The 20,419-nt window shown below is 39.2% G+C and overlaps 1 protein-coding gene across 2 annotated transcripts in view; it reads right to left on the minus strand.

Moving 5' to 3' along the window:
- The window catches only part of LOC127624452 (potassium voltage-gated channel subfamily H member 5-like), a 153,916-nt gene that overhangs the window by 18,049 nt on the left and 115,448 nt on the right, over nt 1-20,419 (minus strand). For both annotated transcript variants that reach the window (XM_052099280.1, XM_052099279.1), the window contains exon 10: nt 17,735-17,931. In XM_052099280.1, the coding sequence (XP_051955240.1) occupies nt 17,735-17,931 (197 nt within the window). The remainder of the gene's footprint in view (nt 1-17,734; nt 17,932-20,419) is intronic.

Below are 20,419 nucleotides of genomic sequence, written 5' to 3' on the forward strand. Positions count from 1 at the left end.
AAGTGTGTGCCACAGCACCATGCTCATCTCGGGACTTGAGTGTGTTGCCAGTCCTGAAGCAGTCTCATTTGCATCAACCCCAGCAGCGTGACCGCCGCAGAGGATGCCATATGCCCCAGGAGCTTCTGGAAAAGTTTTAAAGGGACCGTTGCGCCTGGCCTGAAGGTGGCGAGGCATTTCACCACTGACTGCGTGCGATCATTTGTTAGGCGCGCTAACAATGAGACTGAGTCTTAGTCCATGCCGAGAAAAGACATGCTCTGAACCAGGGCGAGCTTGCTCTTTTCCCAGTTGACCTAAAGCCCTAAACGGCTGAGGTGCCTGAGCACCTGGTCCCTGTGGGCGCATAGTAACTCTCGGGAGTGGGCCAAGATGAGCCAGTTGTCGAGGTAGTTGAGGGTGCGAATGCCGGCTTCTCGGAGCGGGGCAAGGGCTGCCTCTGCGACCTTCGTAAAGATGCGAGGGGACAGGCTGGTTTGGCCATCTGCCATGATGTGCCATCTGCTTCTTCACCGGCGAAAACTGCTGGGCGAAGTCGTCGACGGTGACAGTGAAGAAGCTGGGAGACGGGGGCATTGAGAAAGCACGCTTTGTCAACGTCGTGCATCTCGACCATGTTCAGCCAGAGGTGATGCTCCTGGACCACAAGCGTGGCCATCGCCTGCCCGAGTACCTGCGCTGTGCAGCGCAGTTCCAGCAGCCCGTCGGGGTCGGAACTACCCAGGTGCAGATATTTGAGTGCCTTAGCTTGGTGAACTTGCAGGGGAGCCATGGCATGCAGGCCGGAGCCGACCTGTCTGGTGGCGCTGTAGACTTTCAAGGTCAATGATGACGTCATTCTACAGGCTCAGAGGGGTCGGTTCCGGGCAGTAAAAGGTGCCCTCCACGACCGCATGAAATCGTCATGCACTTCCGGGAAGAAGTGGCGTAGCTATGAGCAGCGCCCTGACCCAAGGAACCGATCGAGTAGTCATGAGGGGGGACGGAGGTTTCCAGTACCACCTCGCGCTCACGGCGGCCCGGGAAAGCATAGCAGACATCTGTGCGTCAGCCTCAGACTGGGCGAGCAGACCAGAAGGTGGCAGCCTAGACAAGTCATCAGCATCAGACGCCGCTGTGACACTCTACAATGCTGCGGCGATATCGTCATCCAATTCCGGGGGCTCAAGGGAGAATGCCGGCTGGCCGCGAGGCGAGCTGCACTTATCCCGAGCTCGAACGGAAGCAAGCAAGTATGCCGGGGGGGCTGGTGGTTCGTGGGGATTTACCCGGCGAAACCGAGCCCGTCGCCAAACCCGGATCTCCTCCATCGCCAACCGGGTCGTCCTTAATCCCCTGGGAAGAAGGAACGATGCAGGTGGCGGCTGAAGTGGCTTTCTCTCTTGAGAAAAGAAAGCCGTGACCACAATGTGGCCATGGCTATGTTCTCGCACTGAGAACATGAAACACTCAAAAAACGCTGCCTGCGTGTGATCGCAGCCCAGGAACGCGAGGCAGCTTTTATGACCATCAGAAGTGGAGAGAAATCAACCACATCCAGGAACAACACAGAGGTCTTGAAAAGGACATTCAAAGCCTGCTCTGTAATGCTCTTTTATGAGTGGGAACTCAAACTCTTATAGAGGAAATAAACTCTTTTTAGGAGGAGAAACACTCTTTCGGGCAATGAAAGCACTGTCGAAGCACCCAGGGGCGTGGACTGCACAGCGTGCAGAGAGAGAGAGAACACTCGCTGTAAACGCACTGTAGATCCAACAGCATTGCTTATCGCCAGTAGAGGTGAGTGAAACAGTGGTGAACTCAGCTTGCTGTTGCACAACCGTTCGGCTCCGAAGAAAAATTATGACTGGCACTCGCTGCCCCACTTCCCTTTATACCTGTATGTCCGAGGAGGGGCATGCAAATTCTGTCTGCCAACTTGACATTGGCCTTTTCTCAGGTTCAGAGGTGTGTATGGCATACCAGGAAGACCCCTTGTGTCATCTTCATTCGACACAACGTCGAGTGAGTGAAAGAAAGGGAACTAAATAAAATCTATGAAAAAAGTTTACAAAATGTCATTGTCCATGTAACACAGTGGTTCTCAACCTTTTTTTTTATCAAATTCATCCCCCAATTCATTCCCTTAACCTTATCCCTTTGTTGTACCAAAAAAAAAAAAAACATTCACTTAATATTTGTGTTTTTTGCATAATTTCCTCAATGCAACTTCGATGCATTGCATAATTTTAAAGTTTTGTTAATAAATGCAGCAAGCTTACACGTCATGAATGTGTGACCAAACCTTTCTTGAATTCAAGCAGATGGAGGCTATACCTGGGACCTATAAAATGAAAATGCGAAGACAGATACTAATAATAAAAGTGATTTCGTTTATATATTTTTCAACTGCATTTCTGAACATTTTAATTTATTAATTCATTAATAATTTTTATAGTTTTAACCGTGGTATTTGTAACAAGACCATAGTAAACACATGGAAGCATGGATCTTCTTCACTACCATGGTTAGATGTAACAAACTATGCCATTTTTGTAATTATAAACAATAGTCCTACTCTAAACACACGTAAAAACAATAAATACGAAATATATATATTTTTAAATTGTAACAAAAATTTATTATATTCCCTCACTCCCCTACTCTATCCTATGAAAAATTTAATAGAGCTGAAGTAGTTATTATCAATCTGTTTCTGCCTAAAGTACAGTTAGTGTTTCTATAGTAAATTCAAGGGTGGTGATGAAGTATTCTGTGCTGAATTCAAATGGTTTCCACATCTCGCGCCTTGCTTCTCACTGATGCATATGCTGCGCGTTTAAGAGCTTGAGCTTTAAGAGCTTTGTGCTCGCGCTGCTCTGTCCATTGAGACGTATCCATCTACAGAGACATACAGGTGCATCAGCTGTGGTACAAATGCATACTAACCCGAATAATTGAGAACCAACTGGTATACTCCAAGTCTTGATAAACTTTTAATGCAAAGAGGAACTTGACGATAAATTTGATTATTTTGACTAATAAATGCCCCCCATTTGTAACCTAACGACCCCCTCTCTACTAATTTGCTCTCAGCGCCCCCTGCCATCTTTTGAACGCTCCCGTTGAGAACCCCTGATGTAATAGATAAAACACCAACATTCAACACCATGTGGAGCAAACTCAATGAAAGTTTGCAAGAAGAACCACACATAACCACTAAAACAGTAGAGTGTGTCCATGAGATAAAAACCAGACCACAGTTACAGAAGATAAAGACATTAATGATTAATGAGATCTGGAGAATGCACTTGATGTACAATACCTTTAAACAAGGCAATTATTTTGCTGGACTATTTGGTCGGATTTGCTCTCGTGAGCTGTCCAACTTAAATGTTTTTCATTTATGTGGATAAAATGTGAGCACCGGGAAATACTGTAAGAAACTCATAACAAACAGATTGTCTCAGTCCCACTCCCATAGACACGGAGAGACTCTCTTTATAGCCTTTGCTCTTTAACGTGTTTTAAATTTCTGGTAAAAAACTACAACGCAGTATTCAAATGCATTTTTTATTTCAAAAGTATTCCTTTTTCCAATTTTAGTAGATATATTTTAAAGTTTAATGGACTAAATTTTTATTTCATTATAATTTAAGTAAAATGTCAAGAATATACACTGTAATATAATGCCTACTTAACACAAGATCAACTCACACTTGTGTTCTGGATCCAACAATGTATACATTATCTTGCATAGTTGGTAGTATATAGCAAGACAACACGTATTATCCGTGATGAATTATCTGGGCAATGTGCTATCTGATTATTAAACTCTTGCACACGTGTTCCTTTATTAAATATGTTTAGTTAAATAATAAACCAGGGCTTTGTTTTTTGTTTTGTTTTTCCAAATACATTTTTCTCACAATCCTGTTTATTCCCCTTGGACTTTGGCTTTGATAAATACATGAAGAGAATGAGATGACACTTTCATCACTCATGACAAGAGCCACATGGAATATAACATGCCCTGACAGTGACTGAGTGACTGACAGCAGGAATTGTGACAGTTGTACCACCCTACCTTTTCCCTGAGGATGAGGTGGATAATGAGAAAAAAGATCTCAACATATTCAATCTATTACTTTCTTCTCAGTAAGGTTGTTGTTTTTTATGAATGCTTCTTCTGCTGTATAAAATACATTGATGTCCATTAAAAAAATAAAAAATAAATTAATAGATCAGTTTTCTACAGGGGCCTGGCTGAATCTGATGGTGGTAAGGTTTTCATTATTATTTCAGAAGATTGAAGATTGTCATGAAGAGAATTTTGTCATGTTATCATCACATTTGTGAACACATGAAAACTAACACAAAAGTGAGTTAAGAAAATTGGAACTACAGTGAGTCTACTCTTGAGAAACTATTTGACTAACATGTTCCAAAATGTCTTAGTTTTGTTCTTATTGAAATGTAATTAAATTTAACTGAATGCACCTTAAAGGACCTGGACAAAAGGAACCGTGGGTAAAAGATTAACAATGAAAAATTATAGAGTGCTCTTTAGCTAAAATATGCCTTGCAGACTATTATATGAGCTTTTTCATTAAACTTATGCTCTCAGAGGTATTCCGATCTAAGAGAAGACAGTGTGATATATTGGCACTTAGAAGAGTTTGTGTGGTGTGTGTGTGTGCGTGTGTGTGTGTGTGTGTGTGTGGGCAAGGGTATTATGCTATAAATGTGGTTTATGAGGACATTTCTAGTGTCCCCACAATTTAAATAGCTAAGAAAAAACATTTTAAACAATGTTTTATTGTTTATTTCTGTGAGGGTTAGGGGTTGTGTTAGGTTAAGGGGATATAATCTATAGTTTGTACTGTATAAAAATCATTATGTCATTAATAATAAATGTCCGCATAAGGATAGTAAAACCCGAAATTGTTGACGTTGTGGGGACATTTTGTCAGTCCCCATGAGGAAAACAGCTTAGAAATCATACTAATCATACTAGTTTTTTTTTAATGTAAAAAATGCAGAAAGTTTTCTGTGAGGGTTAGGTTTAGGGGTTAAGGGATAGAATATAAAGTTTGTACAGTATAAAAAACATTATGTCTATGGAAAGTCCCCATAAAACTTGGAAACCCAACGTGTGTGTGTGTGTGTGTGTGTGTGTGTGTGTGTGTGTGTGTGTGTGTGTGTGTGTGGCGTGTATTTATCACTTTGTGGGGACCAAATGTCCCCATAAGGATAGTAAAACCCGAAATTTTTGACCTTGTGGGGACATTTTGTCGGTCCCCATGAGGAAAACAGCTTATAAATCATACTAAATTATGTTTTTTGAAAATGTAAAAATGCAGAAAGTTTTCTGTGAGGGTTAGGTTTAGGGGTAGGGTTAGGTTTAGGGGATAGAATATAAAGTTTGTACAGTATAAAAACCATTATGTCTATGGAAAGTCCCCATAAAACATGGAAACACAACATGTGTGTGTGTGTGTGTGTGTGTGTGTGCAATAAGATAAATTCTTATTTCATAAAAAGCTAAATTAACCCACAGTGGTGTGGTGCTTAACAATCTATGTTAAGCATTAACCAACAATTTATCAAAAAAGTCAATTGCACAGCTGAAATTTTGTTTCTCTTGATATGTATAATCATTCCCCCTTGCTTTCTGGTTTGCACTGTGTTCAAAAAGGTTAGAAGTCATTATACACAGGTGTAGAGCTCATTTTTGTTTATTACATGACAATCGACTCTTTTCTGTAGCTGGTCTGAAATTAATTAAATTACTCATATTAGCCCCGCTGAGGTGTAGTAACAGCAGCTGTTGAAACTCTTACAGTCTCTTTCATACAGCTGGTGTAGATTTTATTTGATAGAAAGAAGAAAAAAAAAATAACATAGCGAAAGCTGAATAATAAAATAAATAAATAAAAACTGTTCACTGTATTTCAGTGGAAATGTATGGACTGGTGGTAATCCTAGCAGAGAAAGGATTCCAGCTTAGGAGAGTGTTTTGAAGGCGTGATTTGATCAGGCATTGGAGTGAGCATCAAATAGCTAGTTATTGTGGTCACAGTTGTGCTGTAGCTATTCTCAGAGCAAAATGCAACTGATATACAGTATGGTTTCTCACTAATCCTGGCCCTTATTTAGTCAGTCTTTAATCAAGTCCCTCCGAAATGTGCATACACCAACAAAAAACAAAAAAAACAGGAAAAAAGAAAAAGTCTCTTTCAGTGACTGATACAAAATTAAATAAAATGTACTAATAAGCCTTAAATCAAAACTTGTCTGTACCCACCAAGGATGGTAGGAATTGATATTGAAGAGAAAAATGCATTACTTTAATACAGAAAAGGAGTTGAGACAATATGAGGCATATAAAAAAGGAGGCAAGAATATAGAACATGAAATGTGATCAATGTGGAAACTGAGACACCTAACCATCTTCCAAAAAATTATGCACTAAGCACTGAGTCAATATGCAAAAAGAAAAACATAGAAATAACTTATATGATAAAGGGGAGCAATGATGTGGATGATATCAACATGGTGAAATGTATTTAAAGGTATTACCATTTATTTGGTTAAAAAACTTTGTTGCCGGGTCACTTGTTATAGTAACATGGGGTACTAAATATTCAGGAGAGCATTCTATGGATTAAACTGTGTCAGTGCTTGTGATGCAAGTCAGTTTCCATCACTGGATTTAGTTTTTAACTCTCATTTAACTCTTTACAGTTGAAGTCAGAAGATACATACACTTAGGTTGAAGTCATTAAAAACACATTTTTTAAACACTCCACAGATTTAATAATAGCAAACTATAGTTTTGTGCAAGTTGTTTAGAACGTCTACTCTGTACATGACACAAGTCATTTTTCCAACAATTGTTTACAGACAGATTTTTCACTTTTAATAGACACAATCACAATTCCAATGGGTCAGAAGTTTACATACACCAAGTTAACTGTGCCCTTAAGCAGCTTGGAAAATTCCAGAAAATTATGTCAAGCTTTTAGACAATTAGCTTCTGAAAGAAGGTGTACTGAATTAGAGGTGTACCTGTGGATGTATTTTAAGGCCTATATTCAAACTCAGTGCCTCTTTGCTTGACATCATGGGAAAATAAAAAGAAATTAGACAAGACCTCAGGAAAAAAGTTGTGGACCTCCACAATTCTGGTTCATCCTTGGGAGCAATTTCCAAATGCCTGAAGGAACCACGTTCATCTGTACAAACAATAGTACGCAAGTATAAACACCATGGGACCACGTAGCCATCATACCTCTCAGAAAGGAAACGCATTATGTTTCCTATTCATGAACGTAGTTTGGGGTGAAAAGTGCAAATAAATCTCAGAACAACAGTAAAGGAGCTTGTGAAGATGCTGGAGGAAACAGGTAGACAAGTATCTACATCCACAGTAAAACTAGTCCTATATCGATATAAAACAAATGGCTGCTCAGCGAGAAAGAATCCACTGCTCCAAAACCGCCATAAAAAAGCCAGACTACAGTTTGCAAGTGCAAATGGGAACAAAGATCTTACATTTTGGAGAAATGTCCCCTGGTCTAATGAAACACATATTGAGCTGTTTGGCTATAATGAACATCGTTATGTTTGGAGGAAAAAGGGTGAGGCTTGCAAACCAAAGAACACCATCCCAACAGTGAAGCATGGGGGTGGCAGCATCATGCTGTGGGCGTGCTTTGCTGCCGGAGGAACTGGTGCACTTCACAAAATAGATGGCATCACGAGGAAGGAAAATTATGTGTATATATTGAAGCAACATCACAAGACATCACCCAGGAAGGTCTGGTCACAAATGGGTCTTCCAAATGGACAAATACCTCCAAGTTGTGGCCAAAGGACAACAAAGTCAAGGTACTGGAGTGGGCATCACAAAGCCCTGACCTCAGTGCAATAGAACATTTGTGGGCAGAACTGAAAAAGCATGTGTGAGCAAGGAGGCCTACAAACCTGACTTCGTTACACCAGTTCTGTCTGGAGGAATGGGACAAAATACCAGCAACTTATTGTGAGAAGCTTGTGGAAGGGTACCCAAAACATTTGACCCAAGTTAAACAATTTAAAGGCAATGCTACCAAATACTAACAAAGTGTATGTAAACTTCTGACCCACTGGGAATGTGATGAAAGAAATAAAAGCTAAAATATATAATTCTCTCTACTATTATTCTGACATTTCACATTCTTAAAATAAAGTAGTGATCCTAACTGACCTAAGACAGGGAATGTTTTCAACTGCATGCATTTATTCAGTGATATTGTATTTAAGAATGGTGAGGTGAGTGTTAATTTTAAGTTAAACAAAATGGTATGATCCAATTGATAATGGCATGAAATATTATATATTTAAAACAGCCACCACTAGGCACACTTTTTTTTAGTATGCTTTTAAACTATTAATTTGCACATTTAGCACCTCTGGTGGAATAAAACATATTTTTGGAATGCCATTCCTTCTCTCCGGTGCGATTCTAATGACTGCTTTGCTCCCTATCACACACTATAACACGTTATTTCTCTGGCAACTGACATCTACAGTCATAATGTGTGTTTGAGTAAAGCTGAATTTTACATAAATGGTCCACAAAATGAAAAACATTGTTGTTGGGTCACTTTTAATTGTAATAGGTACTCAGAGAGGATACACACAGTGATTTTTTTTATTTTATTTTAATTGTTTTTATAAATATTGAGGAGAGCATGCTATGGATTAAATTGTGTCAGTCCTCATTCCCAAATGAACATATAACATCAGCAAGGGCACCTACATTTGCTCGAAGATAAATTAAAGCTAACAAGTTAACTTTAATTAATTTATGTATTGATTCAGTTCTTAGTGAAGAAAATAGTAAATAAGGAGTTCTCAGCATCACAGTACATGTTTTATGAGATGTTATGAGCAGTTCTGTTCACTTGCACTAATGTTATCAGGTGTAATCACCATCAAATGACCCTTTTCTCTTTTTATGTGACTGTGATGGTTGTTTGCAGTTTGATTCACAGTCTCCACAGTCTTGAATCAAATTGCTGTGTAATTAAACAATTTATTTGACAAAAAACATAAGATAAATATGCTTTATAATGACACTCTTCATTTCAACACATGTAAGAATATTGTCAATTCCGTTTATAAAATTATTTTGCCCAAAAACACGCCATTCATGACAAACTTCCATTCATTCCAAAGGGAAGATCTGCAAAGCTTGTCAGAACGAGCTAAGGTAGCCAAGAGGGGCAGAGTTTAGCGAAGGGTCAATTGTGCATGCTGTTCGACAAAAACTGTATCTGAAGGAGTAGATTATTTTATAAAGGTAACTTGTTTTTTTTCTTTGACTTCACTTGAAAATGATGAGAAAATGATGTTAGAGCTGGGCTAGAACTACATTTTGGAAAAGGGTGGATATCCAAAAACAGGCGTAAACATCTCTGCTCGAAGCAACACAAAAACAAACTAATTCTATAAATGTATATCAGCTGACAATGAGCCATATCTGCAAAGGAATCAAGAGGCTAATAAACTGTGAAAACTGAGACCCACAAGGGTATTTATTTATATTGTTTTTATCACTATTGCGGTTATGATTTGGAAAACAACATAGTGATAATTACTTTTGGATATTTGGAAGGTTGAGAAAATGTATCCCAGAGTTTTTAAAGATTTTGATGGTTTTCTGCAGTGCAGAGCAGGAGTAAGGGCATAAGACATGGGGAATTGAAACAAAAGTGCACTCAGATTTACAGCACAGCAAAATCCAACAGTGTAGATTAATGGGATCTGGCAGGCATTTATCCTTCCTTTGCTATTCTCTTAGCCCCCTCCACTCCCACACTATGCTTTTCTACTTTAAGTATAGTAGGACCGAAGAGCTGCCAGAGACGGTATCCACTCCCATATCCCAATGCTGAGGCATCACCAACCTGGGAACGCACAGCTCAACAATTTCCAATCAACAGGAAGCCAATCAGCAAATTATTGCCTACTACTACAAAGTCAAGACCGTCAAAGTCCCTCTTCAAAAGATCGCATCCATTTCTCTGCATGCAAGCATTAGATTTCCTTTTCACTCCTTTGTAATGATGCCTCTCAAAATAAAGAGAGCCTATGCCTTTTTGTGAGCCTTAAAATTAAAAAGAGTCTCTGTTTGGGGATCAATACTTATCTTGGCCTTTGCTCTATGAGCCAAAAATCTGGATAAAATCAATTTAAGTCTACCTACAGACCTGGCTGCCACCTTAAACAGAAACTGCAACATGTAAAAGGATGATTTCCGTAACAGCACAAATTTAATAAAAATCAAATGAATTAAGTCACAGGATAGTAACAAAAAATGGAAAGGAGGTATAACATCATTCTTTCAAGGGGAAGTTTTTTTTTTGTCATCCTTCAAAAGCATTACATTTGTCTGACAAATCCTTACCAGCTTAAACAACAAGCAATAAATGTGAGTGCAAAATTCACATTTATCGATCATTTCCAAAGAGAAACAAACTTCTACTTTTAGGATTCATGTTAAGTTTCAAATACCATGTATCTTTGACCTGTCTTAACATGGATTTAGAACTCTAACTCAGGATAGGGAAAATGTAGCATCAAGGATAATACTTTTAAAGTCAGTTTGATACATTTCAAAACGCCCTTTTAAATTTTAGATCAATGCCTTAAGTAATTCTGTCTGATAGCCCTTACAACCCATACTCTACTGTGACTGTTAAAAAAAAAATATCATATTGATCTATTTGTTTGTGTTTAGCTTTCCAAACTTGTCATTAAAGCTCGAAGAACCATACAAGCCTACAGCCAGCGTCATTGTTTTGATGTCATTTTTGATCTTGTGTCCCGCCCTCTTTTCAGGAACATTTGTACAGATTCCTCATACCATAGACGCTCTGACCCCTGGCAAATATATGAGTCAGCACTCATTGTTTCAATCTATTATTTACCAAAGAGAAATGGAGAAAATGTGTTTTTCTTTCTTGGGGAGACCACTGACAACATTACTTCATGTCCACAGATGTGGGCATCACATCTCTCAAACATCTCTTAAAATAAGCTGTTACATGAATATTCTGTGTCTCACTTTTTTATGTCTATGCTTGCACACATAATTTTTTTTTTATGTGCTTAGAATTGCTCGAAAAATGGCTAAAAACTTTGAATTGCTTACTGGTAAAAAAATAAAAAATTTAGAAAAACAGAGATTATTATGACAAGTTAAAACTGACGTGTGTGATTTAATTGATGTTAAAATATTTTCTCCTATCACGGATTAACATGCAGAGACAAATGTTAGACAACTATTAGTAAGTTATTTGTAGGTTTATTTCACAAAAAGTGTACAACCTGTTGTCCTGGATACTGAAAAACAATGTTAACCTAAAATATTGTGCATCTTAAATTAAATTAACTGGTTTTAATCATGTCAAAAACACTATTTAACATCACTAAGTCAACTTGAATACATTTATTGTTAGATCAGGTAAAATAGCTCATTAAGGTAGCAATTTCAGGTTACCACTTTGTACAGTATAGCACTATTAGCGCTATTAAACACTGTTTGTTTTAGCGGCCTGTCAAGCAAATTAAATTTGTTTTTAAAAATGTTTTACATACTAACAGATACAGTGGGCATAGCAACACCAATCAATAAACCAAACAAATTTGTTTTTCATTTAAGCATGGCTTATTATATATATGGATACTTTGTGTGCTTGATTTCTCTATGAATCTTTCCCTTTTTGCTGAGAGAGCATCTCTGCCTGTCCTTACTGCTGGTTTTGGAGGGGATGATAAAATTGCTTCGCCCACTTCATTGGCAGAGGTTTGCAGGCTTCTGAAGGCCTTGTAAATCTTATTACAAGGGATGCATGGCAGTTGTGGAGGATTCTGCTTCCCTCTTTGCTATTTGACTGAGATGAATCAGCTCAGGCAAAAAAAAAAAGAGTCCAATCTGACACTAATACGCAGACAAAGACAAACAACTGTGATCCCAGCAGGTGAGGATGGAGTTTTTGTCTAAGATTAGTTTGGAATCTCTGCGGATCTAGCAAAGGGGAAAATTAACCTCAAAGGTGTCTATTAACCCTCCTGTTCTGATCAAGTAGAGCAGCTTACTTTGCTGTTTGTGATCATTTTTGACCAAACACAGTGCAGGTAAAACGTCATGGTTACTTTCGTAACATCCATTCTCTGATAGAGGGAACGAGACATTGTGTCGATGTAGTGACACTAGGGGTCACTCTTGGTTGTCCAAAAACTAGGGGTCACTCTTGGGAGCCTCTGATAATTGATAAAAGGCCAGTGGGAATTGGCAAGTGATATTTGCATGCCACTCCCCCAAATATACGGGTATAAAGGGAGCTGGCATGTGAACTGCTCATTCAGGTTTTGTGCTGAGGAGCCGAGACAAGGGCCCGGCCATTTCAGTGGGTAGTCCAGCGTTGTGGCAGGAGGGACACAACGTCTCGTTCCCTCCATCAGGGAACGGAGGTTACAAAAGTAACCAGGTTTTTTGACTGGAAACACATCACATGGTCTTGCCGAGCCTTGTCAGAAGTATGTTATGTGTCGAAGTCCCTTGATAGGTCCTACCCAATGGGGGAGGAGTTTCTACAAACATGGTGACTGGGGCAGAGGGGCCTCTGCCCAAGGAAGATGCAGTTTAGCCCTAGCCGGATGAGGTGCGTGAGCAACAGGTCCCTGTGCAAACACAACACATCCCAAGAGTGGGCTAGAATTAGACAGTCATCGAGACAGTTGAGGATGCGAATACCCACTTCCCTTAACGGGGCAAGAGCTACCTCTGCGACCTTCGTGAAGACGTGAGGGGACAGGGACAGGTTGAAAGGGAGGACCTTGTACTGGTATACCCAATCCTCGAATGCAAACTGCAGGAAGGGTCTGTGTCGAGGTTGAATCGTGAATTTTTGCATCAGCATCTTGAACGGGAGTCTGTGTAAAGCCTGGTTCAGTACTCGCAAGTCCAAGATTGGCCACAACCCACTGCCTTTCTTTGGTACAATGAAGTAGGGGCTGTAAAACCCCTTCTTCATCACAGCCGGAGGGACAGGCTCTATCGAACCCTTCGGTAGGAGGGTAGCAATTTCCCCACGTAAGGTAGTGGCTTTCTGGCAAACTGAATCACGTGGCCGAGTTGGACGGTCCGGGTCAGCCATCGCGACAGGTTGGAGAGCGCAAACCATGCGTTCAAGCTCCAAGCGAGGGGGACCAAGGAGACAATCTCGTCGGACATGCCTGCAGGTGGGGCCTCGTGGCGGGGCGGAGCCTGAGGCGCCACGTTAAAGGAGCTTAAGCCCTGTGGCCGTGCTGAGTTGAGGGACATCGAATCACTTACCTGGCTCCTGATACCCATCAGAGGATCGGTCGGGGACAGGGGAGGAGGTACATCAACCCCACAGTCCATCGAAAACACTCAGGTGTGGCCGTGTTTGTGGGGTACTTTAGTAGAACCAGATGCACACCAGATATGTGACCCAGGGAATGAGGAAACTGCTCTTTTGTTGAACTTTTGGGTACCACAGCTACTTTTTTTAATTAAATGAAAAGGGAACAAAAGATTCTCCTCCTGGCCCTCCACCAGGGGATGGAGTGGTCTGTTCACCAGCTCTGGAATAGCGGGTCTCCTTTGAAGCCTTCCTTGGATTCTTGGTGGCTGGCCATGAGATGGGTGGTGTAAAAAAGTCCATTGTTATTATTTCAATAATATGTTTTTATTAGTCCTATTTTCACAGTTCTACACTGGTCCGCATACAGCACCATCCAGATCACGCAATCAGCGTTCAGAAGGTGGCGCGCTGTGATCAGCTCCGCCCTTAGACTGAGCCGAACGGGATGCAGATGGATGCAAGATTTATTCCTAATATAATTTGTATTTGATGAAAGTTGTGTGCATGACTATTAAGTAAGTAGTATGTATTCGGTTGTTTTATATCTCATGAACGCTATGCTCATTCCCTGTTTGGTAACATTGTGAATGTTTACGGGAATGATTTAAAACACCAGTACAGGTGATTACCTTGTATAAGTGTCTAAACATGTTTTTATGTATATTTTCTTGGGGTTTTCCTCAGTAATATTGTTATTATATCTAAAAGATTACATCAGATGTATTTACAATCTTCATTTATGTGGGAAATTGTTGTATTTATATGCTTATTTTGAGTGATGAACAACTCCGTGAGAGCATGCCCACTAACGTATTATACAGAGTGGCTCCAACGGCTCACAGATTGGGTGTCTCATAAATTCACAGCATGCCCAACTTTTCAGACACCACTACACCACTGTTTCAGTGTGAAATGATATGTAAGAGAGTGCTGAGAGTCCCAAGGGTACTTCACCAATTTTGACGATCAAGGTCAAAATCACCCACCCAGGGGTATTTACAGTATTAAGGGTATTAATTTTTTCTGGACAAAGCAATGAAACAGGACATGATGTCACGTGGGAAAGCTTCTGGTTTTAGTAAATAACACTTAAAATACAAAAAAATTATATTACAAATGTTTAAATATACCATCTACTCCCTTTCCAGCAACAATAAAAACACACTGCTTTGAAATATGTATCCTTTAAATGTATCTACTATTGATCATGCTTCCTCTTGTCATGCAGATTCACAGTTTAGAGTTCACTAAGTTTGAACTTTGGTTCACAGCGTTATACGAAATTTCTTCGTATGAGCTTGCATTTCTGGTCTCCCGTGTTCTGATGCGTTTGAATGGGAATTAATTGATATATCTTTAAAGTACCTCTTTAAAGGTTTGTTATATATATTTTAAAGGGTATATACCACACTAAAATACTTCCCCTAATTTATTTTAGGCAAGAAAAAGAAAGACAGACTACTTTAGACTGTTTATTGCACCAAAAGTAACTTGAAAAGCATTGCCTACATTTCCTACAAATAGGCTCCTTGGAATGTAACAAAGAGTACATTACAAACAATGTGTTTGAGAGTGACTATGCAAGTGTGGTACTGTATGTGCATTTACAGGGGTTATATTGAGATTTTGCTTTAGGAGACCCTAAGATCTGTTAGTAATCCAGGTGCCCCCAAGAACCCACAAAGTGTGTGCGTGCATGTTGAAATGTTTGCGTGTATTCCTGCTGATTTGACTCATGCTTTATTCAGAATGTGCTCATCAGGTGTGTTACCCAGTTGACTGAGCACAGTGGGGCGAGTGGGGAGCCTCTGTCACTTTACTGGCAAAGAAACCAACACTCTGCCTTAAAACACTTCACGCTATTTTCACCTCAACTTGGTAAGTATAAAAGATGCTTCGTAGCAATAACCTTTGTGTGGCATATTCAAATAATACTATTCAAAAAACATATGAGAATCATTGTTATCTAAAATACTGTACGTTAAATACTTTATGCACTACATGGGCAATCTGGACACCCCTTTCTAATCAACAGATTTGGTTATGCTCAACAAACATATATGGGTGTGGTGTTTGGGTGTCCACATACTTTTTGCCAAATAGTATATAAAGAAAAAAGGAAAATCGCAACATAAGCATTCAAAAAGCTTTGAGTAAGAGCACATTTCATCTACTAATGAGCTACACAAATCGACCACATGCTAAATTTATGAATACACCAACTCAAAGTTTCTCTGAGACCTTGATGAACCATGAAACTTTAAAACAATTAATTTGTGCCCCTAGCAAAGTATCTTCTCATTATGCAGATCCTCCTTTTGCCTTGGCCGGAAGGAAAAATATAATAATTTTGGGGCTTCTGTGTGTTTTCGTATAGTCCAGAGCATTCCAACTATACATGCTGCTCAACTAAAGATATATTAGGAATGTGACGAAAAATGGTTTACTCTTCCTTACCAATTGTTTAATTGGTAGGATTATTGAAGGATCTTTTTCTATTGTTAAGTAAATCTGAAATGAAAACCTCTTTTTAGCACATTGTTTGCATATGGTAACAGAGGGAATCTTTGTTTCTAAATATAGTCTTTCACTATGCACAGCAATTATGTAACTCTTAATGGCAGTGTATAAAATGTGAGTGCTGAAGGTTTTTATTAAGCAAGGAGACTTAATGCTTTCCACGGGCAGTCTGTCAGAATGAATTATTTATGTATTTAGGAATGTGGGGTCAGGTTTGAAAGCCACAATGGAGCTCTGAACCCATACAGCCTGAACACAGTAGGGTTGCACGCCACACATTCAGGTGAGGTGAAAGTGCACCAGGATGTGTCTGAATCTATGATACAGATAATCTGACTACCGTAATTTCCGGACTATTGAGCACACCTGAATATAAGCCGCACCCACTGAATTAAAAAATATATATTATTTTGAACATAAATAAGCCGCACCTGTCTGTAAGCCGCAGGTGCCTACCGGTACATTGAAACAAATTAACTTTACACAGGCTTTAACGAAACACGGCTTGTAACAAAAATAAATAGGCTTTTACGAAACACGGTGTGGCAGCGGGGGCGTGGTCAAGCGCCCATCTGGGAGAGAAAAGCGGTAGGCGCTTACATCAAGTGCTGAAAGTGTGACAGTTTTCCCAAGAAGGACACGTGAAGCAGGGCACTTGACATTCCAGGTAAGGCTTTTAATGGCCACAGCAATGTCTACAATCAATTTCAACAACTTCTATGCGCCAACACTAGACTGACGTGTGTCTGTCTGTCACTCACTCACTCTCTCACACTCTCTCTGCTGCCTTTTTATGCCGCTCTCCCCACGTTTACTGAAATTAGACACAGGTGTTAGACATTAGCTCAGGTGTAAGCGCCCTTACCGCTTTTCTCTCCCGGACGGGCGCTTGACCACGAAACCAAAAAAGTTGTTTGACCTTAACCCGTTCGGCAATTTCATTGGTCTAATGAAAGCTTCATGCCGCCAAAAAACTGAGCACGTCACAGAATGTTTTTTTTTGTTTTTTTTTAAATAAAATTTGAAAGCGGGAAAAATCCATATATTAGCCGCGTCGTTGTTAAGCCGCGAGGTTCAAAGCGTGGGAAAAAAGTTGTGGCTTATAGTCCGGAAATTACGGTAATACAACAAAAACACATACAGTGGGGTCCGTAATTCGAAAGCAATATTGAAAGCATTTTATTCCATTAAACCAGTAAATAAACAAAGTGTTGGTATTTTAAAAAATTAAAGGGATAATTCACCCAAAAATTGAAATTCTCTCATGTACACAACCTCATGCTATCCCAGATATGAATTACTTTCTTCTGCAGAGCACAAACAAAGATTTTTAGAAGAATATCTCAGCTCTGTAGGTCCATAATATGCAAGTGAATGGCGACCAGAACTTTAAAGGTCCAAAAATGACATAAAGGCAGCTTTAAAGTAATCTGTAACCACTGACTCCAGTGGTGAAATCCATATCTTCTGAAGCAATATGATAGGATCTTTTGAGTTTTCCACTATTCACTTGCATTGTATGGACCTACATAGCTGAGATATTCTTTGCAGAAGAAAGTATGTAATACACATCAGGGATGGCATGCGGGTACGTAAATTGTGAGCAAATTTTCATTTTCAAAATGTTCAACTGTACCTCTGTAAACTGTAAAATTTAAATATAAGCATTTTCTCAAGTGGGCCAGACTTTTGGACCCCCATTGTATATATAAAAAAACACACCACCAAAGTCTGTTGGCATTAGAACGTGATGTGGTCTGTTCACATATATGAGTACTGTGTGTGGTACATACCCGCTTGCGAAGGTTGCAGGTGAGGATGAGGTTGCGAGAGAAAGAATTGGCAAAAGCTGTGTAGAACTCCAGCACTTTGAGTAAGGCTTCTCTCCTGATCACATGCAGATCACAATACGTCAGAGCTCTAACGTTAGCACAGGCATGAGCCAGAGTGGTTTCCTTCCAGAACACGTCACCAAACACATCGCCTTTACCTGGATGAGATGAGAGAAGTTATAGGCAGAAATAGCATTTCATTCAAATTCAAATGCCTTAATTTGGTCAGTCCAATCAAGCTTGTTTTAAATTGAAAACCCTTATTTGCCCAGTGGATCACAAAAGGTTGTCACTGGCTGTCAAGTTCAGTTGCAATTTTGCTTAGCTAATTAAAAGAAAATCTAATACATTTTGTTTGGAATTTGAATTTGGGTTCACGCTAAATGAAAATTTTACCACTATCTATCATAGACACATACAGAACTACTAAACTGCAAGTGTTTGTTTTTTTGGTTGGTCATGTCTTATAGTACCTACTGTATGGTACCAAGTGAGCTAGGACTGCCACAGGTGTACACTGAAAAAAAAAAAATGGTGCATGACACCCCTGATTGATAGTTCTAGCTATGGCCTTGTACTATACTACTACATTTTTGGTGATTTTTGTATGCTCTGAATCTGACTAGGTAAATAATTTGATCTTATGAGTCTGACATAGGTATTAAAATGAATTTGGATACTAAGAACTCATACAACACACTCATGAGAGAATCTGTAAAAAGTTTAAGTAACCAGTGTTCAGGGCCTTTGATGAGGTGCATCATTAATAGCCAAGCAGGTTTACAGTGGTGGGTACAAGTAAATGCCTTGGGGCTAATTAACTCCGTGCTTGTGTCTTATTTCACTTTATAATCATTAAAGCAAAAGAGCATGTGATCTGATTCCCCATTAGAGCAAAGAGGCTTTAAGCTCCTCTCTACAGTGTCTCATAAGGTCTAATGTGGTGTCATCTGCGGTTAACCGTGTGTCAGCGAAGGGCATGTCAGATATGACTAACTCCATTCAAAGACTGAGAAAACTCAGAAAGCTCTTTCTTACTAAACGTGCCTGTTTATGCACGTGTTCATCACAACTCTAATAGCTATCCTGTATTCATTGTTTAGAGTGTTGAGCCCTGCTAAAATGAGCTCTTTATAATGTAAAGTGTAATGTAAAAGAAAGAAGACAAAATTCCTAAATGGAAATTGTTTAAAAATGTAAACATGTTGGGTTTTGCATAATTCATGTTATTTCATTCTAAAGTGTTTAAAATGATAGATTCTGTAAATAAAAAATAATGGTAACTTGGTGTTTTGAGATAAATCCTAATTGTTAGTCAATGGGAAAGTTTCCTGTGTAAACACTGAAGTTCAAGGAGCGGGGTTTCAGAGCGCAAATTTGTGATTTAAGTGCATACATTAGAAAATAGGAAAAAAAACAGTACTCTTGCTCAAATGTCATCATAGATTTATTGATGGACATTTAAAAGTGTATTGACTCATTTGCAGCAAGTTCACAGACAGGTGAACATCCAGAATTATTGTTTGAGCCAATGTTGCCTTGTCAAGTTGGTTAGGATGCTCAAACAAACTGAGCAATGTTTTGATACCCCACAGAGCGACAGTGTTTACACTTTTTGGGGAAATCATCCTAAAAATGACTTACTTACAGTTGTCTCTGTATATTAATAGGAGGTATTTTTACACAGAAAAAAATTGCTCACTTCAGCTGGGGTCATAACTGTCTCATAGTTGTGAAGAAACTTAAACAAAAAGTTAAAACAAAAAATAAAACAAAAGCAATTCAGATGCCCAAACAATGCCAGGAGGGAGAAAACAGATGAAAATGCATTTTGCATTAAAATAAGACATTTATGACCTTGGGCTTACTTATCTGACACAAGAGTGGTCTGGATTTGTGCTTAACAATATACTGTACCTATTTCTATCACAACAAATTTGTACATTGTTACAGAACTGGCTTCACTGGAGACTGTGAACTATCAGTGCACTTACCTGTGAAACAAAAGACCCTACAACCAATGGATGGAGAATCGGTCCCCACAGTTCCATTAAAGCAGGATAAGGAGACTGCGTGGACAGAGTAGTGCTGGGAGAAGAGTGTGGGCTTTTATGTCACCTCAGAGATTTCTTGAATTTAATGTACAAGCTCTGAGTCTGTTTCTCAATGTTACCCAGTAAATATATACATCAGTAGTAAATTAGGCTACATAAGAACCAAGTGTAGAAATGTAATTGGACTTTGCATTTTAGATGGAAAAATACTATCTCCTTATCACAGTTTAATGTGCAGACACAACTAAATATAAGGCATTATAGGTCGATTTTCCCCAAAAATAACAAAAAATAACTATTTCAAAACAAGCAAAATTAGCTCAACCAATGCTGTGAGTTTAGGGTGGGACGATCTGTCGTTATTTTTGCAATTCCGTTTGGTGGCACATAAATTACTACGTTTAACTTTAACTTCATTTATATTTAGATATAAGCCTGAGTGCTTTTGTGATTTCTATAATTAAATTGTAAATTGCTTTAAAAAACCACCCAATAATCACACAAGAAATCAACATGTTGCTTTCAAATGTTCATCTACCATGAAATCGATCCGTTTTTGCCTGACCAGTGCTGACCCCCATCTGAGCAAACT

This window comes from Xyrauchen texanus, chromosome 30 (assembly GCF_025860055.1).
Source record: "Xyrauchen texanus isolate HMW12.3.18 chromosome 30, RBS_HiC_50CHRs, whole genome shotgun sequence".
Taxonomy (NCBI): Eukaryota; Metazoa; Chordata; class Actinopteri; order Cypriniformes; family Catostomidae; genus Xyrauchen; species Xyrauchen texanus.